The 23,382-nt window shown below is 41.0% G+C and overlaps 1 protein-coding gene across 1 annotated transcript; it reads right to left on the bottom strand.

Annotated features, from left to right (window-relative positions):
- Positions 1-5,266: 5,266 nt before the first annotated feature.
- sucla2 (succinate-CoA ligase ADP-forming subunit beta) lies at positions 5,267-21,720 on the bottom strand. Its single transcript, XM_084725572.1, has 11 exons — positions 21,598-21,720; positions 18,330-18,513; positions 15,592-15,691; positions 14,614-14,776; positions 11,611-11,739; positions 10,201-10,339; positions 8,386-8,547; positions 8,073-8,215; positions 7,579-7,699; positions 6,341-6,429; positions 5,267-5,411 (listed from the first exon to the last, which is right to left on the bottom strand). The coding sequence occupies exons 1-11, from the start codon at positions 21,712-21,714 to the stop codon at positions 5,337-5,339; spliced, it is 1,422 nt and encodes a 473-aa protein (XP_084581698.1). The 5' UTR covers positions 21,715-21,720; the 3' UTR covers positions 5,267-5,336.
- Between the last annotated feature and the right edge of the window lie 1,662 nt (positions 21,721-23,382).

Raw genomic sequence — 23,382 nt, 5'->3', positions numbered from 1 at the left:
TGCAGGAGGGTCATCAGTAGGATGAAGCACACCTGGGCCAGGTGTGCTTCATCCTTTAACTAGCTGCCACAGCCTGCAGTCTCTCTCTTCTGCTCCCTGCTTTTCTGCTGCCAGAACCCAGAGAGACACTTCAGCAGCATGAGACCAGCACGCCATTTTCTTCTGTTTCTTTCCCTCACACACACACACACACACACACACACACACGCACACACACACACACACACACACACACACACACACACACGCAAACACTCTGCACCACTGCACCACTGATTTCTTACACATTTTGCTGTTTTTGCTTAAGTATTTTTTTAAATAAAGTTCTTCAGCCCGCCGCCTCATGTCGGTGTCTCCCTGTGTCGCAGCCGTTGATCCAGGCTGTAACACTTGGATTTTAACAGGTAATCAGTAACTGTGTCTCTCTGAAGACGAGGTGATCTGATGATTCACTGACAGACACATGGTGATTTTTAATCCTTATGATCTATGATCCTTCATCTTCACAAAGAGCTCAGGAAGGATGAACCGTCACGTTTCAGATGGACGGACGCTCCTCCAACACAAAGATTCATCTATTTTTTGTGTATTCACTGGAGTAGAACTGGACTCATTGTGTGTCTGTTTCCATAAACAGAGTCAACAGCTTTTCAACCTGCTGCTCCACAAAACACTGTGAACACCCACTCAGATAATCAAGCAGCCATTACAGCCGACCTGAGTGACTCGGTTATACAACCGAACCTGTAATCAGAGCGAGCTGCAGGGCTGGAAACAGGCGGGAACAGGTTAACAACGCCAACAACACATCATGTCCAGACACACTGAAGGCAACACGAGGCTGTGAGTCTGTAGAACAGCAGGAAACTCACCTCAGAGGGATTCTACTCGAATAAACCAGATGTCTGACACTACGCTCACTCACCTTCTAGACTTGGATGAGAGGACTGATGCCACTCTTATAAATCTAGTAGCTGGTTAGCTTAGCTTAGCATAATCAAAACAAAACCAAAGTGTAAAAATGACATTTCATCTCTTTGCAGATTAGTGTTGCTGTTTATGGACAGAAGAGTCCATATGAACGACCCGACTCGTAGTTTTCACTACCAATTTTCTGGAAGCTCCAAGTTCAGACCAAGTTCACGACTTGTGACGTGTTTGTTCGTGTTTTTAAAGATGGCGGAGGCTGTAACTTTCATTCTTCTGTGGACAGCGAGTCAATTTACAGTCAATTGTAATGTCATGACTTTTTCTCTGTAATGTCTGAAATAAAAGCTGATGTAAGATGTAACAAGACATAAAAGATGCAACCAGATGTAAAAGACATAACACGGCGTAAAAGACTGAAGACAAGAAAGATGTAACATGACAAAAAAGACGAGACATAAAAGACACAATAAGACGTAAACGCCTGGCAGTGTGTCGCAGGAAAGTTACAGCTCATGGCCAAGAAATCGTCCGATACATAACCTCCATGAATCAGCCGAAGGTCGGTTCATCGGCTCTGATATTTTTAGAGAGGTGAGGACCTGACAGCTGATGGAGAGACGTCTGGCTACAAGAGATTCACATCAGGGGGGTTTATGTCTTCATGTATTTTGATGTGAAACTTCGTCGTCATGTTGACGATAAGAAAACACTTTAACATTGTGAAATGGTCACAGCGTGGTTCAGTTTTAGCATCAAAAATACTTGAGAAGGTTTAGTGAGACCATCGTGTCCCATCATGAGTTTGAACTTGGTGTCCTGTCTGGACAAAGCTGAGGCTCTTTAAAGATTCAAGAACCTCGAGAACATCCAGCTGACTCTTTATGGCTCCTAAAGATATAAAGACCGAGATGACTGGAAATCTTCAAAGACTTGGTGTACTGTTCTGAGGAATGTTCTGGACCAGAGGAGTGGACAAAAATGAATGGACAAATGGATGGGTGGATGTCCTTGTCAGGACAAAAACAACACATGGAAAAAGAACAGACACTGGTGTCCTCTGCATTTATTTTTTTTCTTCCTTTGTCGTACTCCTTAAATATTTTACAGAGCGAGAACATCAGTTTGATTATTTACAAGATATAATAAATGACGTACAACTCACAATGTCTGCTTGTGTTCGGAGCGCTGGAGGAGGAGGAGGAGGAGGAGGAGGAGGAGGAGGAGGACGAGGAGGAGGAGGAGGAGGACGAGGAGGAGGAGGACGAAGAGGACGAGGAGGACGAGGAGCAGAGGGGAAAAATAAACAACTACAGTCATTATACCGTTGTGCTGAGAGGATGCAACCTGCCCAAACTGATATTACAAACAGAAACCAAGGGAGATGAGCTGACAGAAAGTGGCTGTGTGGCATGATGGCAGACTGAAGACAGAGCGACAGACGCTGCAGAAATCCCTGTTCAACTCTGAGAGCAGCAGATTCATCGAGAGGTACAGCAGAACCAAATAAATAAACACAAATCTCCAGTGTCTCCAGCTGTCAACATTTCTGTAATGTTTAACATCCAAAGGAAGAAAAAAAAAAGAAAATTAAACTCAAGTGCTGCAAGAGTTCATTTAATCCTGCACTTCTACAACAGAAGCCTCCAATGTGACGGGAAACCCGTCGAGGCAGTCAGACGCTCCTAACTCTGAGTTTTCAGGGTTTTCCAGTTGCTCTGATTGACTTTGAACAGACTCATGGAGAAGTCCAGACATCCAGTCTGCCCCCGTTAGCTAACAACATAAATCACGCTTCACTTCAGCGGGACGGGGTCAACCGACCTTCTCCAACTCTGTGATGACAGTGAAAAGATGCACATGTGCTCACAGTCACGTGGGCTCACGCTACAGTAATCATCATCATCATCAGGGAAGAAAAGACAGATGAACATCCTCCTCCTCCTGTTGGAACTCGACAGAGCGAGAGACAAAGTGGACGCAGGAAATCGGCTGATTTAACATTCGGTCGACTCCACTTTTAGTCTCCTCGTTGTTCCCTCGAGGCTCGGCAACAGGAAGTCTGAATAATTCATCTGACCGGTTAAAAACGAAGATGAGCTGGAAGCGTCACCTCTGTTCAACATGGCCACACAGTACAGCCGAGGCAGAACGGAGACTCCAGGACCGTTCATCAATCAGATCCTGCATCGATCAATACGCCAGAGTCTGTTCAGAGTCTGAGGGTAAATACAGTGAGCCGCGTTAACTCTGCAGTCAAGAGGCTTCATGTTGGGAGGAGACATGATGTCAGCCTCAACCTCCAACATGGTGACACTCCTCATCTTTGGGTTTAGCTTTGACCATTTTTAAGTAAATTTATAGATGACATCATGTTCAAAGATTCAACCACCGAGGAAAAGTTACGTTTTGTCTTTTGGTGATTGAATTTGATCCAGATGATCAAAGTTTTTTCAATCAATCCGCTGCAACATAAAAATGAGACATATCCTAACCGAGTGCTTTGTGGTGTTGGTCTTTAAGAACAATAAAAGAGCAGGGAGTGTTTGGGTCGCACACATTTGTGCAGCTATTTCTGTTGGGACGTTGCAGTGACTTACATTCATTGTGGACATCCTGACCTTGGCCAGAAATGACATTTCGCCTCATTAGGACTGAGCTTTGGTCACCAAGAGGACTGCTGCTTCTGACAAGGTCGGTGTTTATACCGGAAAAGGGAACAAAAACGTGCCCCCAACACACACACACACACACACACACACACACACACACACACACACACACACACACACACACACACACACAGTGCGTGTATTGTTAGGTCAGGATACGTCAACGTCTGAGTTCTGCAGACGTCCACTGATGCTCAGTCTCTGTTTAGCCTCTGGGGGCAACAGCCAATCTTTCAGTGCTTCCAGCGTAGAGAGCAGATATCATGATACAGGACATCCAGGTCAAGAATTCCTCTTCTGCCTCAGTCATCCTTCATTCTTTACAGTCTGTCCAGCAACTTCAGTGATGCAGGTTGTTTTTTTAAAGCTCATAAAAAATTAAATCATCGTCAGACAATAGCTGATAGGTGCCAGGATTGCATTTCAATCAAAGCATCAGTGTGGTTTCGATCCAAATGGCTTCATACCCGACCAGGAGCGTTTAAGGAGTGTTTCACCCGCCCAATTTTCTTGACTTTGTGATTATTACTTTTGTGCTTCTAACATGTTTTTTTATCTGTCTGTCTCAACAATCAGAAATCATTTTAAAAACTGTTGCGATTCTGCCAGATTTCATTCATGTGTCTGACTTCCTGTCCGGTTCGATCTGCGTGGCTCATAAAAAACACATTCTGCACGCTGCAGTTCCTCTGGTTGTATCGCGATCAGCTCTCGATGCCGTGAGCACCTCTAACTCACCTCCACAGCTTTTTGAGATGGAGGCAGAAATCTGAAAACCTGAGTCAAAAACTGGCTGGAGACCAGAAGAGGACAGTGAGACGTTTTTGCGAACCAGGTGCTTGACGAATCTAAACTCAGTTCCATATTTGAACCAGTGAAGACTTTTGTCAGCATCACAACATAATGAAGTGATGTTTCAGATAAAAGAGCAGCTGATCAGGAGGTGAAGAAACAACATGACGGCCTCTGCAGAGACGAACAGCTCGTTTCTCAGTGTGTGAACATGATGAATTAAATCAATGCTGCTGTTTATTATTTTATTAGACTGAAGCACAGCTCACTCAGTACTCCAACTGTTTTACAACATGCTCTATGTGTGTTTGATGAAACAGTTAAAAGTTCTGCAGAGAGGAACAAATCTGCTCTTTATTCTCTTACAGTAACACACTGAAAGGCACTCATGCAGAACTATGAGTGTGTGTTTATGACACTAATGGGATGACAGTCCTGTTCCTGACATTTCCTGTTGTCCTTCTGCACCCACCTGATGTAACAGCACCGATCTGCAGCCAGTGTGGCCGCCTTCTTACAATCATTCACTTTAACTGAACTGAAAAGAGTGAAAGCGTCTTCCTCCGTCACGTAAATCTGTTTTATTTTCTTAAACAGGATGAAGGAGGGTTTACTGAAGTAAACAGACTGGTCTGAATGGGAGTGAGTGGAAGAGGGGCGCTAAAGTGGAGGTTTGTGCGTATCGACTCAAGTGCAACATAAGTTTGTGGTTTGAGAAACCGTGGAGGAGACGGAGGGAGACGGAGGGTGGAGACAGGACACCTGTACACAGTCACGCCATCATGCCACAGAGTCAGAAAGAGAAACTAAACGTCAGAGGCGGTTTCCTCTCGTCTTGCAGTCTGTTTGGGGGAGGAGTGCTGGGCAGCAGGGGGTGAGTCTGGGGGAGGGGACAGAGGAGGTGTTTGGGGTGAGGAGGTCATGGAGGTCAAAGCTGGAGGTTTCTTAGATGGGCAGCTGGAAGGTGATGTCCACTTGAGCTTCTTTAGCCAGAGAGACGATTTCAGAAAGCTTTACAACCTGCAGACACACGGGAGACAGAATCAATTCAAAATGATCTTTGAAAATGAAAATAGGGTTTTATTCACTTTCTATTTGCCTTTTCTGCATGACAAAATTCTGAAACTTTAATTTTCTCACTGTATGGATCAGCACTGTAGGTTCTGTCCTTTGACAGTTACAGCTAGGAGGACATTCAGAGAGTGCAGACCTCTGCAAAGACCAGCAGCCCAAACTATTACAATTAGGTCAAAATATAGTTGTGCCTCTCTGAAGCCGCATCATCTCAGCTGTACATTAATTATGCACTTTTAAACAAGAAATATATATCATCTTACATACAGTATGTACGAAATCAAATGCTTAGACTCAAAGAACATCATGAACATGGCAGCTTGTTTTCCAAAACAGCTGTCTCAGGTCTAAGCCGGGTTAGTTTAACTCTTTGTGTAGCGATCGTGGTCCAGCTGGTCTGGCTGGGTGACCCGTCTCAAGGTCCGCTGCTCTAATCGAGTCCCTGCTCTTCCTTTTCCCACATTAATGAGTGTATTTCTGTCATTATCATGTACATGTACCTGCTGTATGCATCCATAAACAAGACCGTTCCAGAGTGGAAACCTTGACAGGTGTGTCAACAGTAACAGAGGGCGGTGCTTAGCAACACACACGCACTGAATTCTGTTTATTTTATCATAAAGCCAGGTGTTACCTATCTCACATCAAACAAGGAGAAAAATTATTGGTGCATGCACCCCAAAATTCAGAACTCAAAATTCTGACATATGTTTCATTCCAGACGTTCATTTATTTCTACATCAACGTGATGAGAAAAGACGCCGTACAGTAAAACTGTAGCCAAGTTCTGTGAGTACATTTTAAAATGTGTTGTCCTAAACAACAGCACATGGTGGTGTGTGTGTGTGTGCGTGTGTGTGTGTGTGTGCGTGTACCATTTTGGCGGCTTCGTCCAGGTCATCACAGGCCAGGATTTTCAGCGGACTGGCAGCGATCAGAGCTTTGGCATCATCCACTCTCGTTCCTTCAAAAACAAAACAAAAATATTTTTAAAGATTTGTTCAAACTCGAGTTTGTGAAACAGCGAAACGTCTCCACAGGAACATTTAAATTTAGAACAGCGATATCTGCTGCACGTATTTGATTAGCCAACAGAGCGTCTTGCCAGAAGCTGCTGAACCAGGTTCAGGACTGAAGCTGCAGTCAGTTTTCACTTCAGAAGTTTAGTTTATTTTCACATGTATGTGTAGATAAATGACAATAAACATCAGAGAAAGTTAGAATGTTGTGCAGGAGAAGCTGGAAGCCAAAAAAAGGCTTTTATGAAGATAACTATTGATTTCAATGGTCAAACCTCAACATGTCAAGACTAAGTCAAAACTGATTTATTGAAGTGGATGTTTAAAAGTTGAGATATATTACAATCCGATCCAAAAAGTCTTTGAAGTCTCTGCTTCATGACATCTTCAGTCCCGTTTTTTTTTTTTTTTTTTAAACTAAGATTTTAAAACGTTTCCAGTTTTCTTTCCTGTTTTTCATACATGGATGTAAACTGCCAGGATCGACCGACACAGTGTTACTGAGTGCATCTGTTTATGGACAGTGTGTCTTCAAACTGAGACATCAGGCAGGACGACCCGATGGACTCAAACATGTTTTCAAATGTGTAAAGAAGCAGTTTGAATTAGAGCATCAGTGTTCCGCTGCGTTCAGGATCCAAACACAAGCTGCACCATCTGTCTGCCGGGACTTTAAATGAATTCAAATGTGAGGTCTTGGACACACACACACACACACACACACACACACACACACACACACACACACACACACACACGGGACAAACTGAACCAGCTGACCATGACAATATAGAGTATAAATATATATATATATATATATATATATATATACAGTATGTACAAATATACACAATAATCAGAGTAATCCACAGTTCTGTTGGGTTCATTGTTCTGTCTCAAGACCAGAAAGTAGAAACAGACACAAGTCATCCCTCAGAGCTCTGTCATTGTGTGTGTGTGTGTGTGTGTGTGTGTGTGTGTGTGTGCGTGTGTGTGTGCGTGTGTGTGTGCGTGCGTGCGTGCGTGCGTGCGTGCGTGTGTGTGTGTGTGTGCGTGTGTGTGTGTGTGTGTGTGTGTGTGTGTGTGTGTGTGACCTTGTAACCGCACTACGATGGGGATCTTGAGGTCCAGGTCTCTCACAGCCATGATGATGCCCTGAGCGATGACGTCACACCTCATGATGCCTCCGAAGATGTTGACCAGGATGGCCTGAACCTGAGACGCCGTCACCACGGCAACACACAATCAACAACAAACTCTGTGTATAAAACAACAGACTGTCTGTGGACATTTACAGACATAGTTACACCATTAATGACACCTATGAAGTTGTTTGTTTGTTTGTTTGTTTGTTTGTATGTTTGTATGTTTGTTCTTTTGCTGTCTTCTCTGTTTTGTTTACTGTATGTTTGTATGTATGGGGGTGGAGGGAGGGACGGAGATATGACTCTCTGGAAATAAGAGGATGTTGAAACACAATATTTCCTGATGTTCCTGTGAGCATCAACATCAACAGACATGCAGCTGCGCTGTAATAAACCAGGTTCTAACAGTCTGTGTGTGGAACCTGCAGCAGGTGTGTTCTTACCTTCCTGTCTGAGGTGATGAGTTTGAAGGCCTCAGTCACCTGATGAGCTGTGGCTCCTCCTCCTACATCCAGGAAGTTGGCGGGCGTGCCGCCGTGCAGCTTGATGATGTCCATGGTAGCCATGGCCAGACCGGCTCCATTTACTGAAAACAACAACATCGGTCAAAAAGAAGGACTGGAGCGTCTTTGTTTTATTTCCTCCCTTTTCAGAAAATTTCCAAAATGGCAGACCTCTGATTTTCAAACGACGCTCTTTAATTCTAATTCATCTTTTTAGAAATGAGTGACTTTTCTCGTGTAAAACGTCACTGACCCAGACAGCCGATGGTTCCGTCCAGCCCAATGTAGTTGAGGTCGGCCTTGGCAGCCTGCCGGTCTCGGGGGTCCTCCTGGGTCCAGTCCTGCATATCGAACACCTTCTTCTGACGGTACTCTGCGTTGGAGTCAAAGTTGATCTTGGCGTCCATGCACATCACTGTTGACAGGAAGATAAACGAGAAGATTAACGTCTAGCAGCCGTCAACAGATTTCATTTTTTCTTTTAACACCAGAGAAGACGAGCAGTTCAGTTCTTGACTGTGGCACAATGAATCCTGGGTAAACTATTGTCATGATTATTTACAAAATGTTGACCGAATGACCGCGTCCAACCACTCAGCTCCGGTTACCCAAACAGACAATATGTTACAAGGACAGTTTACCTGCAGAATTTAGTGAAGAGTGAAAGACAAAAAACTCTGATATGTAAAAAACTGCAGTGACAGTAAACAGGAGCCTTCAAAAGAAGAGGAGAATAAGTCACGCCAAGAAATCATAAATTATGAGCCACGTTTTCCTCTTTCTTGTTGTTGGATGCTGCTGATCAGCTGGTGGCACTGACTGTTACCATGGCAACATGGGTCTTTAGCCTGAGTCAGCCCGGAGATAAGGTGTCTAATTTTGTTAGCTTACAGTCAGTCAGTCTTTATTTTTGTGAAACAGTCAAACTTCAACAGACTTGTCTCTGATCAAACTGAAGACCCGTCTAAAATATCCTGGTGAAACAAATATCTGATGACATCATCAGGTCAGATCATCTTTTAACCTGACAAAGATCTAAACCAGGCCTTTTATAGCAGAGTTATCTGAAATTTCCATCGTTTTTCTGGTCACATTAGCAGCTGAAATCTCATCATGATGTTACTGAGTGTCAGGATCTACAGTTTCTCTGTTCGCCTCACGTCTGTCTCCAACAGTTTTTTTCAATTCTGCAGCTCATAAAAACTTCGTTCTGTGTTTTAATTTGTTGGCAGTGCAGCCCAGCACACAGCAGCTTTTGAACATTTTTCTGTTACTTGTTAGCAGACAGAACGTGACAAAAGACAACGTCACATAATACAAGTCAGTGGAAAGCCATGGATTGTTTTCCTCTTCGGTGTGGGCGGGGCTTAAACCTGCTCCGTCTCTATAACTGCTGATAATAACTCTGATCTCTGTTTGAACACATATAACCATGAAAAAAAGATTTCTTCAGACGTCTTTATTATTATTATATTGATAATGACATGATGTTAATGCAGCGTGAGGATTGAACTGTGTCTCGAGTGTGTCGGTCATTAACTGAGGCTCATCACTGTGTGTTCATTAACAATGACTCACTGAACACACACACGCACGCACACACGCACGCACGCACACACACACTCCTGAACATTTTCATTGACAAACACAAACGTTTCTGTCTGGTGAACTGTGAATTTAACAGTTAAGTTTGTTTGACAAACTCACACATGCAGATAAACACACCCTCCTTAAAACTTACTGTTCTGAGAGAGTCAGAGCTCGAACCAAGAACCAAGAACCAAGAACCAAGAACCAAGAACCAAGAACTTAAAGGTCAAGGCTTTTTTTTTTTTGGAAATCTTTCTGTACATGAGGACGATCTGATCTGACCGACGTCTGAACTTCTGCTGTCAACATTTAGAAACTCAAATATTATCTGCTGCTCAAAACACAGATATCAAAATATTTCTAAGTACTGAGTAATGAAAATACCAAATAGTGTAACATGTGCAGAGAGAGTGTGTGTGTGTGTGTGTGTGTGTGTGTGTGTGTGTGTGTGTGTGTGTGTGTGTGTGTGTGTGTGTACCGATGCCAGAGGAATCCTCCACCATGGGGTTGATCTCGACCATGGAGGCGTCATACTTGATGAACAGGTTGTACAGTTTGACCATGTTCTCCGCCGCCTCGTTTATCAGTGCTGGAGGGAAACCCATCTTCTTAGCGACCTGCAATGACAACAGAACGTCTCGAAAATAATTCACCTCAAGAACACAAACAGAGCAACAAGATTCAAGACATAACAATGAAAAAGCCAAAATACAATGTGACAAGACAACAAACGATGTAACAAGACGACAAAATACAAAAAACAACATGACAAGTTGAGACAGATGTAACCAAACAAAAAACAACAAAAACAATGTAACAGAACAGAAGAATGAAAAAGACTAAAAAGACGTAACAAGATGAACTCAGTTTTAATCTGTCAACAGATCTGTGAGCCAGATACCAAAACCATCGTAACCACGAGTCTCTGACTTTAACTATTTCTACCTCTCATATTTTTTTAAAACCTTTAACAGCATAAAGAAAGAACCTGAAAAGAGCAGCTGCTGTTTTTTTAATAAATGTCATGCAGTTTTAGCGACATGTTCTCAGTGGACAGACACAAATAAAGGAGCGAAGGAACATGAATGGAGCTCAGTCGACTCTGACAGTCCTGCAATCAGCACCTCTGCTCTCACCGTGACAACCGACATGTTCATGAACATGCGACATGAAAAACTCTGTGAGAGATATAATAAGACACAACAATGAAAAAGACAAAAAACAAGACAACAAATCAAGACAAAAAATGTGACGTAACAAAATGAAAAAGATGCAACGACAAAAAAAATGACATAATACAAAAAAACGATGTAACAAAATGACAAACAAAAATGACGTACTAAGATGAAAAAGACGTAACAACACTTTCATTTGAACGAATCACTACAGCGTCTCAACATCCAGACAGATGTTCAGACAAACTGTCATCAGCTCAGACTGTCACGTCCTCCCTGTCCAACCGCACATTTCTAACAGAAATGGATGATTTTTAAGATTTGAGTGACAAACATCAGACTGATTACAACTAATTACTTTAATTGGATATCGAACCAAATCATCGGTTTTGGATTAAATCAACTTTCTTTTCTTCAGGATGTAAAAAAAACAACAGGTGGGAAGACTGAAGCCTGCTGGGAGCAGATTTATAAAAGACTGAAACTAGTTTTCATTCTGAGAGAAAAAAGTCAGACGCGTGTGATTTAGACAATGTAGTCCACACACACACACACACACACACACACACACACACACACACACACACACACACACAGACACACACACACACACACACACACACACACACAGAGTTGTTCGATTTCTCCTGCCGTCCACAGTCGAATCGTCCCCCGTCTGTTTTGTGACTCCTTCTCTCTCCTATTGATCGTACCTTGACAGCCTGCTCCATCTTAATGCCCTCCACAATGTCGATGGGCTCCTTCACAATGGCGTCTGGGTTTTCTGCCGCAACATCTTCGATGTTCACGCCCCCCTGTGAGCTGCCAATCAGGACGGGGCCCTGTGGGGACACGAGAGGGACTTTAATGCTCAGAGTGCAAAGAAATATTTCAGTTAGAAAATCAGTGGAAGTTTGATTTCTTTGTTTCAGTTTCAGGTGTTGGTTTGTAAGATACAGACGATGACTGAATAAATTTTATTAAGATGACAAAAACTGCGACCCGTTAATAAATAAAAATGTAAGAAAATGTGAGGGAGGGACGAGTTGGGAAGAGATCCAATCAGAATACAAAAACTGTACTGTCCACAAACAAATATAGTAGGGCTGACTTTGAAAATCTCTCTCTCTCTCTCGCTCTCTCTGTCTCTCTCTCTCTCTCTCTCTCTCTGTCTCTCTCTCTGTCTCTGTCTCTCTCTGTCTCTCTCTCTGTCTCTCTCTCTCTCTGTCTCTCTCTCTCTGTCTCTGTCTCTCTCTGTCTCTGTCTCTGTCTCTGTCTCTCTCTCTCTCTCTCTCTGTCTCTCTCTCTCTGTCTCTGTCTCTCTCTGTCTCTGTCTCTCTCTCTCTCTCTCTCTCTCAATAATTTTTACATCATTATTCTTATTTTGATTGAAAAACATGATAAAATGAGCATGTTGTGATATTTCTGCAGGAATCTGTAGAATGTGATGTGAAGGACAAGATGTGGAGGAACACAAGTTTAGTTCTGGAAGGAACAAGTTTAGTTCTGGAGGAACACAAGTTTGGTTCTGGAGGAACACAAGTTTGGTTCTGGAGGAACAAGTTTAGTTCTGGAGGAACAAGTTTAGTTCTGGAGGAACAAGTTTAGTTCTGGAGGAACAAGTTTGGTTCATGTAAAACATGTTGGATTGTTGTCGGCCCGCTGCGGCCACAGATCTGCCTGCTGCCAGATTTACATGTCATCACACTGATTCTGCATGTTGATGTTGACTCTGCGTGTCTCTCTGACATATGGAACGTTTCAGTAGTGAGGTTTTTGATTTACTAACAGAGCTGCGTCTCAAAGCGTGTTTCCCACCAGTCTTCATGTGTGGGGACGTTAGAGGAGGAGACACTTCAGATCACACTCACTGTCCCCTGTTTAATCAAACTCCCACCTGAGGACACTTTCTTCTGGAGTGAAGACGAACAGTTAGAGGACGAGTCTCTGAGGAGTATCATCATTATCTAGTTTTCTGTATGACAGTGGAAACTTTAATGAACAACAATGATCTAATCTTCATTCTGTCTGTTTCCATTTTGTCTTTTCTTTGGTCTGTCTTGTTTTGTCTCGTCTGTCCGTCCAACTTTATTTATTGCAGCATGTTTCCTTTGAGACTTTTCTCTCAGATCACAAACTAAAGGTTTATGTCACTTCATACTGTGAAATATTTCACACGGGTGCATTTCACTATGTAATATTCTACTACTTTAATACTTTAATCAGGTGTATTATCATTCACTGTACTGATTCCACTGGGCTGAATTTTTAATATCACTGTGTAATAATCAGCTCAATTATCATCATCATTCTATGCAATATCAATTTTACCTCCATGCAATTCTGTAAATTCAACTGCTGAGTCTGATTTTTATATTTAATCTTATTTATATTTTCGTATTTTTTACTGATGTTTCTTAAGGTTTATCCACTTTGCTGCTGTAACACTGTAAATTTCCCTGTTGTGGGACTAAAAAAGGGAAATTTATTATATTATTTATTAATCTTTGGTGCTGTGCTGCCATCTAGTGGTGTAGTTCAGTACAACCAGCAACAATCCACACGTCAGTTTAAATCTCCACATTCAGGTGGTTTATATACTTTGATATAATTCTGTGGATAAATGACTTCTGTAGGATTTTGAGAATTTCTCTGATATCACCACAACAACACTGGACACATAAATGTAGATGATCAAGTCACAATGAGCTGGAGATGTTTTTTCTTACATTTATTCTTAAGAAAAGTCCAAGAAAAGTCTGACTCGATTCACAAAGGTGTTCTTAAACTGCAGAATTCTTCTTATCCGTTTTTTTTAGAACCATGAAGGCCATCGTCCTCATAAAGTCCAGTTGTTCCTCATTTTCAGAGGGAACCACATGAGACTGCAGGGTCATGAACACATGCACGCACGTGCACACACACACACACACACACACACACACACACACACACACACACACACACACACACACACACACACACACACACACACACACACAAATATCCTCCTGTCTTATTCATACCTTTTATTTTCAATTTTTATTCTTTTTGTACATAATTCCTGTATTTAACTTGAACTTCTTTTTACCTTTCAAGTTTGTCTCTGTCTTTAAACCTTTTTTAATCTTTTCTTGTCCCTCTGTGCTGAATAAAGTGATTCTGATTGTAAAGATGTCAGAGGTTTTATCTCCTCGGTCAGAATCAGAAGTTGAGTGTTTTCTTTTTTTCAGAATGAATTAAATTTGATGGTACATTTTATCTGAAGTCTGTAAAACCATGAAACATGCTGACACATTTAAACACCAGCCTGTAAAACCTAAAACCAGGTGATCATTTTAGTCAAGTGCTGAACGTGTGAGTGTTACCTCAGTGCTTAGTTTGTATTCAGGTTTGAAACTTTTGCTTTTATTGTGCAGACCAGACATCACATAACTTTAAACCCCAAAAAAGGGTCCAAAAATGGTGGAAGAGCGGAAGAGTCAAAAGTTTGACACCAACAGACACGGTGACAGTGGATGAGGTTTATAATAATAATAATAATGAACATCTTGAGAAAGAGACAGACGTGGCGGCAGACGGCGGTGGACCGTCCAAACCAACAACAATAACTGTACTTAAAGAAAACCGTTCTGACATCATCTGAAGTCAAGCAGAGGGTGGAGTTCACACCAAACTGTAAACTGTAAAGACCCACGGCCTCGGTGTTCTCTCACCTGGTAGGACCTCTCCATGGTGATGGCGAAGTAGTACTCTCTGCGTGGGTACCTGCGCTCGCAGATGAACACCTGGTTGCAGATGCGACCCGCCTCCCCAGTCTGCTTGGTGTACAGCTTTCGACCAATCATCTGGGATGAAATGTCACGGGCCTCCTCCGGCCTGGAGAGGAGGAAGAGGAAGAGGAGGGTCAGGGATGTCATGTATACTCCGTTATGATCACATCTAATAAGTCAAATCAAACACAGTGATATAAACCAACGATCTGAGTGACTTTTAGTCAGAAAATAAAACAAAAACTGGTTTCTGGGATTCAAACAGAATGAATGGATACAGATTCTGTTTCTTTGTTTTTTTAAATCCTCCTCCTCCTCTGTTTTCTTACAGCCTCTGCAGTCTGTTTCTGCCACACTGGTGACATTATTGTCAGATCTGTGACATTTCAGTTTCAGAAAGTCAGCTGTGCCAATTAGAACAACTGCAGAACCCGAGTGTCGCCTGCAGCACTTCAGAAACGCAAAACTTTATTTCTGCACTCATCCTGAAAATGGTTCAGTTTTTTTCATCAGGAGGTTCTTTCTGCAGAAAGTTCTGGAGTTTTGTGATTGTGCTGTTCAATGTCATTAAAGTCGTACAGTTTCAGCATCAAGGAGGTGCTCTTACTGCTTTATTTTGTCTTTTAACTTCCTGTCTGCACAGGAAGTGGGAGTGTGTCTTACTGTAGTTTGACACTGATCACCTTACGTCTTCCTTTCATTCAATATCTGATCACTTTATATTATAACATTCTTCTGTAGTGTTTTTGCTTCATTTTTATTCTCAGTGGGAGGAAAAGGAGACGCGGCGGCCATCTTTATTTCCAATCGACAGTCAGACCCTCTCAGCAGCCAGAGGAGAACAGACCACAGACGAAGTAGAACAAACAGAAAACTGGATCACTTCTGGATGTTTGATTGGATCTGTGTTCGATGACTTACGAGTAGACGATCCTGACTCCTCCCTTCAGTCCGCCCTCGAACGTCCCCTTCCCTCTGCCTCCAGCCAGAACCTGAGCTTTCACCACCAGGTCCTTTGAACCTACAAAATACACACACACACACACACACACATCAGGGATATTAACTGTGATGTCTGATGTCTCACGGGACTGATGTTCTGCACACAAACCTACAGCTAAACTCACAAATTCATGAATAATTAAGATCAGTAAACTAAACATTTATTAAATATTTACAGCTGAAACATTTTATCTGACCCACACAAACACAACTGCTGTCTGTGCCTCCACTGTCTAAAACCGAATTAACTTCATTAGACATAAATGGCAGAGATCAGTTCAGTTATTGTTAACATGTTCAAAAGATTCACCTTTCAAAAAGCTACAGGCATGAAGAGCTGGAGGACACTGATGAAGCACAGTGAGAAATAGCTTGTTTAAAGGCTGTTAACACAAAATTTCAGCTACGACAACAGTAGTGTAGTATAGTGTGAAGTGCAAAGAGGAAAAATATGCATTAAATCAAAGCTAACTGAATGTACTGACCTCATGACTGGAGAGGAAGTTCCTTTATGAGACTTTGTGTATTAGAAATTTACCCTGAGGACTTTGTTGTAACTCTGCAGCAAGTTTAAAAAAAAGTTCTAATATTTTGTTAAATAAAATGTGTATCTCAGCCAACGTCCACAGCTCAGTGACTGTTCCACTAAGTTTTGACGGTGGCTCTTATTCTTGAGTCTGTCAATAAAAACATCCAACAAATTGATTGTAAATGTTACAGACCCTGAAGTAGACTCACTTATAGTTAGAATTATTAATCTAATTTATATAAACATAACAGTTACAGTGGCTTTTAGTTAAAGTGACTGTGTGTAAATTCAAACAGTTGAATGTAAGTCAAGTGTCACCTGATACCACTGAAGCAGGAGGCTATGTTTAGACTGAGTGACAGTGTGTGTGTGTGTGTGTGTGTGTGTGTGTGTGTGTGTGTGTGTGTGTGTGTGTGTGTGTGTGTGTGTGTGTGTGTGTGTGTGTGTCCATACTGAACAGGCTTCAGCTGTTTCAAACCCCGTCACACAAAGGTCACGAGATGTCAGGAGACAAACAAGAACGAGACCGAGTCAGCGAGACAAGTGGACTGTGAGCCGGTGCTGTGAGTCCAGCCTGAAAACTTCTGTGGTAACAACTGAAATGTGTTCGTATAAAAAAGTCAAGTCAGGATTAAATGTCTGGTCAGATTTGTTCTTTAATCTTTGAACAGAGTCTCTCTGATTTTAATCAAATTGTGTTTATTTAGACACAGCTGCTTGTGAAACTACCATCTAAAGATCTGCTTTGGTTTCAGGAGAGAGAGAATCTTTCCTCAGGTAAATATTCACTGATATGAATCAGAAGTGAGTTTTAAAGTCAAAGATACGAGTGCATCGATACACGGACCTCTGGATCGATCTGAACATACTGTGAACCAGATGATGGCCTGTTTTTAAAGTTGTGAATCAGCTGAGTGAAGCGGTTATGCTGCGACTTCCACATAAGTCTTCAAACTCTCAGAAAAGTTCAAAGGTCAGTGTGAGACTCTCGTGAGACGTGTCACAGTAACGTTACTGTAACATTTCCTGCTAAACACAAAAGCGACATGTCCAACACCGCCGACATGATTTACTGTGCACCGTGAAATCTAAAATCAATAGTCTGGAAGAGATTTTTGGATTTTATAAGAATGATGGAAAGTTGGACAAAAGTCTGACTGTAAGTTCTGCAGCTCAGTGATGAAGTACAGCAGAAGCACGACAAATCTTTGTGTTCACCAGGTGAGACATCATGGTGAAACCTGTGCAGACGACGAGGACAGGCAGGTAGGTAGCTCTTCATTTATCCCTATGGGGACATTTTGATCTCACAGCAGCGGAGATATGAGAGAACAGGAACAATAGTGAAACAAGTATGAAAAACTACATATAATTTACAAAGATAAAGTACAATAAAGGTAGTTAGAAATAATGGCCATACTAAAACAAGTTTTTTTTGTACTGTTTTTGTACATCACACATTTCACAGCCTTTAATTTAATGAATTAATCTCTATGTATTGCACTGTTTACACAATTCTTTTTTCCTTTTTTTTAAATTATCAAGAGTGAAGAGTTTAAAAAGAAAAAGTGCCATCAGGGTCTTAATGAATAGTAATAAAGTGAAGGATGTATATGAAGTATATGAAGTCATGCAAATGAACAGAGGCAACAGAAACAGTTGTGATATTTATAATAAATGGTACAAACATAAAATATGAGACGTATCATAAAGTTGTGCAACCAGACAGTCAATGAATCATTTTAAAATGTGTAACAAATGCTGTTAAAGATAGATTTTCATATTTCTCCCCTTAACTGCCAAACTGAGGCACCTGACGTGTGCGTGTGTGTGCGCGTGTGTGCGTGTGTGTGCGCGTGTGTGTGCGTGTGTGTCAGACAGACGTCACTTTATATTCATGTCAAAAACGTTCAGTAGACCTTAAGTTTTTGTCTAATTGTGTCTGTTTCAGTGATATAATCGTATCGTAGCCTCGGTATCTAGATACGTATCAGATCATCTTATGAGGGAGAGGGAGAGGGAGAGGGAGAGGGAGAGGGAGAAGGAGAGGTACCCCCCCCCCCCCCCCCCCCCACCCCCCAGTAAATATGCTTTAATGCCGTGTTCTGATTGGCTGAGTGCGGCTCACCGATCTGCTTGGCCACAGCGTAGGCCTCCTCTGAGGAGCTGGCCACCATGCCGGCGGGGACAGAGATGCCGGCCTCTTTCAGCAGCCCGATGCTCATGTACTCGTGCAGGGAGAGGTTCCTCTGCTGCTGCTGCTGCACCTGGATCACATGACCTCCAAGCAGACCCGAAGAACCTCCGAGGACCTGGACCGACAGGAGGAGTGAGAACAAACTTCAGTTCATGTCTTAAAATGTCAAGTCAAAGTTTATTTATGAAGCCCAAAATCACAGTTTCCCTCAGAAGGTTTTACAATCACTACAGGGTACAACATCCTCTGCTTCAAAAGTAATCAATTACTTTTTTAGAAAGGCAGAAGTATTCAAGGTCCAGGGGCTGGACGTTTTCATTTCACACATCTCAATTTCCAGATCCCATAATTTCATGGTAAACAGGTGGAAATTAGCAATAATCAACATTTTATGGACCAAACAACTTATTGATAAATTGAGAAATGTTTGATGATTAATTGATCATTGTTACAGGAGAAATAGGAAGGAAAAATAGGTCCAAAAATGGGTGCAAAATATTTTTCAATTGTCAAGATTGTGACAGGATTAACATTCGATTAATCCTAAAAATGATTGACATATGAAAATAATCATTAGTTGCAGCCCTGCAAAGATGTTTTCTTCAGTCTGTAGAGTCTGATGTGCTCTGATGTGCTCCAGCACGTCTCTGCAATAACTTCACAAACAAAAACTGGGCTTTTTATCAAATATTGCACCTCCTGCAATCTGAAAATTGCAGCAGACCAGACTGCGTTTTCAATAAAATTTCGATGAATTGTTCATCCCTACTGGACTGCAGTTGTTTAAGGGCAGGATCTGGTTCACGGGCCACCAGTTGAACACACCTGCTAAAGCCCTTCAGTCAGGTGAGGAAAAACTCCCCCCAAAAATAAAAAAGTCCTGGTTGATTTTCTTTGTCTCTGTTGTCCTTCATTACTTATTTTCTATTTATTATTTAAATTTTTTTGAATTAATAACATCAGTGGTTACCATGGTAACAGTAACACTATAGCAAACAGTTGTTGAGCAGCAACAGCAGGTGAACAGGTGTTTCAGTTTACAGTGCAGCCAAACAAACTCACACTGCTTTAATAAAGAAGTCAGGAAATAATCGGCCTTTTTTCCATCATGTCATCAGTAAACAGAGAGACTCCATCACCGATGATAAAAACTATTAAACAGACAGGCAATAATCACTGTACGAGAGAAAACACCGACCATAAACGGTAGAAAATCTGATGGATTACATCTTTAAAGATATTTTCAAATGACAGTGAAAAGGAAAACACACCATTGAAAATCTATATCTGGAATATACCATAATTAGAATCTAAATAATTTTCTGTCATTAAGAATGAACACAGTATCTGTGAAACTGTCAGAGCTGCAGGAGAGAAACATTAGAAACGGTTCATGTCCAGTAAAAACAAAACCGTCCTGAGCAACAGAGGAAACTCGATGGAGGATGTGAAACCAAACCAACTCAAACTGAGTCAGCTGGACAACAGACAGGGAAATGTTACAATGTGGGAAAACTAGTCAGTCAGTCAGTGATAGTGTTTCCTGTCAGCTGCATCACTGTTGTCACAACAACCAGCCCATAATATGATCAAACATGTCAAAAAGTAGACTCATCAAAAGGCAGGAATTACTATATGTTTCATCTATAGAATGTCAGAAAATGGTGAAAAATGTTGGCCGGTGTGTCTAAAAAAGCCCAAGAAGACGTCCACAAATGTCTTGTTTTGTCCAGAGTTCAACATATTCAGTTTCCTGTCAGAGAATCAGTCAGAAAATATTCACATTTAAGAAGCTGAAATCAGAGAATTTTTTCCTTTTTTTCTTCTAAAATTAGTCAAACCGATTAATCGATTATCAAAACAGTTGGCAATTAATTTAATAATCTGTCAATCCATTAATTGTTGCAGCTCGAATTATGACTCACAGCATCAGATTTTTTCCATCACATTGGCAGACTAAGAAACTAAACCTGACCTTCAATCAGCATGATGGTGAGGAGACAGCGACTCAGTTTTCAAGTTTTGCGTAAACTATCCCTTTAACAGATATCTTATCAGCCATGAGAAGCAGCTAATTATCAGTTATCAGCTGAAATAAAAAAAAACATACTGTGCATCCTTGTTGATGATTTTACAGTAGGACTGGGAAATACCTAATATCACATTTTTTTTACCTTGATATCAAGATTGCCAAAAATATTACAGGGATGACTATTGGTTTCACAAAATATGAACACAATGAGATGTTTGATCAATAATCATTAGTACTGTGGACATAATGACAACGTGGGTAAAGGCAAATAGACAATTACATGACATCACTTTACTGTATAATAGAACAGCTTTAATATGAATTTGGTTCTTAATATTATAATAATATAATGATTGTATTATTATTTTTTTAAAGGTCACCAATCACCAGCAAGAGCTGCTTTTAACTGTAAACGCTTTGACTTGACATGGGGAACACAAATGTAACACGTTGTTACAACAATTAAAATCTCAGATATCCAGTTTTATCTTGCAGACGTGTCCTGAGCTGATCTTTTCTGAAACCTGCCTGACAACACTTGACATGTCCTTGAGTCTCATAGCAACAGATTCATGGTTTATGACCTGCTTGTTCTTGTACAGATTTAATGACTGACTAACACCTGAACACAACATCAGCCCAACATGTCTGCTGATCTCCACCCTGGTGTCTCTGCTGTGTGTTGTCAGTCGGTCTCTGTCTGTCCATGCAGTGAAAGCTCCTGTTTGTGTCCCTGAGCTGATTAGTCCTCATAATTTATCCATGGAGACACAGCGGGACAGATGCGATGGCGCAGAGCGCAGCAGCAGCAGCAGCAGCTCTGCTCAGGCTGAAGCTAACTAGCAGCTGAGGGTGGAGGTCACTCACTCACCTCCACACACACCGTTTAAAACACCACCCAGCTCAGACAGACTGAAAGCTAACAAGCTAACATGTTGGCTAGCTGCTGTCTCTGCTCTGACAGCCGCCGCGCTAACGCTAGCTGCCTGTTAGTTAGCATGTTAGCCAAAACAACAGGGAGCTCTATGGAGCTGAAGCTAATGTCAGGTTTGACCCTGTCAGGTTTTAGAGGGGAGCTGCGGTGGTCAGAGGAGGAGCAGCACCGTCTCACACCCCTCCTCCGACAGCCGGACACCTCCTCCTCCTAAACGCGGACAAAACACTCACCTTGGACGCGGAGCTCAGAGTGTTTCTGGCCCCGGAGTTTCTCAGACCAGCCGTCAAACGGCTGCAGAACAGGGACGCCGCCATGTTTCCCTCTAGAGCGGAGGAATTAACGCGCATGGGCAGTGAACGACAAAGGCGGCTTCCCAAAGCTGCATTCACGTGCTGTCTGAAATTATAGAGTCATAGTAGATTACTTTGTAATGCAGTGAGATACTGAGCGCAAATTACATGTCAGTCCATTGTAATTAGTTATGTAGGTCATTAGATTACAAAAAAAAAAAAAAACAATCTTATGTGAATTCCTTTGGATTACTTCAAAATGAAACATTATACTATACTAACAAATGGACACAGGAACAAAATATCTTGGCTCCACAAATATTCATTTTTCTCTTTAATCATCTCAAAATATATTCAGTGTAAAAACATGCATTTACAGTCTCTCAGATAAAATTACACTTACACAGAAAAAGAAACAGACTACAGGTGTGTGTTCTACAACACACTGCATGCTGTTTCTGTTGTGTAGGTTTTTGTTGTTCCTGTTGTTTTAATTAAAATAACACATGGAGGACTTTGATCTTGTAATACAAGATGAGAACGTACTCAAAATGTTCATCTTCCATTTTCAATGTAAATTAAAAAGGAATTAAAACAACATTATCCATAAATTATAGTAAAAAAACACCAACAAAACTGGCAACCTGACAGGAGCAACTTTTGTCAGAGTTAATAAAGCAAAAGGTTTTAATATTTTAAAGATGTAATTAAGTAAACCTTGACAATAATCTAATCACACATTTATTTTTCAAATGTAAACTTGGGTGATTATAGCCACTTATTTATTGTAATCTGATTACATAGTTATTGCCCAACATTGACTGGGAAATATTATTCTGGTTACTGAAATTTTAAAAGGAAACACAACTGTTACCAGATTTTTAGTTGTAACAGTGAAATATAATCATTTCTGTTAAATAAATTGTTTAAAACATCTGTTATAAGTCTGATAAATCTGTCTTCTTGTCTTCATAACACTGCAGCAACACAAATTATTTATGTAACATGGTATAAAGAAATACAAACACCAAAAGCATGCTACAAAAATTATCATGTCTTCATCGACCCAAAAGTTTACACAGAGTCCCTGAAGGCAGCACCGTCATGGCCTTGACTCAGGATAAATATGGCCTCACTCTGGCCTTTAACCTAAAGAAATATGATCATCACTGCAATTATTAGAGTTTTAATACAACTCAGATAACTTTTAACATAACATTATTATTATTATGGAAATGTGGCTTTAAGACATGTTGAATAAATTCATTATTTTAACAGTAAATATAAGAACCAACACTATACTGTCAGACAGCCTGTCTGCTGTCTGCCTCGTGTTAACTAAGACTCTGAAAACAAAACTGAAATAATCAAAAGAACAAACAGAAACTTTCAGCTGATATTAAATCTTATGAGATAAACAGATTTGTTCTGTGAACATCAGACTGCTGTACGTTTATAGAAGACAGTTTATAATATAATATAATTTAATAATTACACAGAATCTCAAAATAATGAGTTCATATTTCAAAATAAACCTCCTGAGGTAAATTGTGATTTGTCATTTTATGATATAAATAAATAAATTTAAACTTGACTTTAAAAGGAGAAACAAACAGGAAAAAAAAACAATTCAAGTTGATGCCACCTTGACAGACATACCTGCCAAAGTATTGAAGATAGAATGTAAAATCAGGATGAATCATACATCCTAAAAATGATTTACTA

The sequence above is a fragment of the Lutjanus erythropterus genome, chromosome 8 (assembly GCF_056507025.1).
Source record: "Lutjanus erythropterus isolate fLutEry1 chromosome 8, fLutEry1.hap2, whole genome shotgun sequence".
In the NCBI taxonomy this organism is placed as follows: domain Eukaryota; kingdom Metazoa; phylum Chordata; class Actinopteri; order Lutjaniformes; family Lutjanidae; genus Lutjanus; species Lutjanus erythropterus.
The sequence above is the reverse complement of the archived record's forward strand: the minus strand, read 5'-3'. Positions and strand labels throughout refer to the sequence as shown.

Coding starts and splice junctions, on each gene's coding strand:
- sucla2 (XM_084725572.1), bottom strand. CDS start 21,714: ATGCGCGTTAATTCCTCCGCTCTAGAGGGAAACATGGCGGCGTCCCTG. Junction 14,777..15,591: donor GGAGTCAGGATCGTCTACTC/GTAAGTCATCGA, acceptor CCTCCTCTCCAG/GCCGGAGGAGGCCCGTGACA. Junction 8,216..8,385: donor CGGAACCATCGGCTGTCTGG/GTCAGTGACGTT, acceptor TGTTGTTTTCAG/TAAATGGAGCCGGTCTGGCC.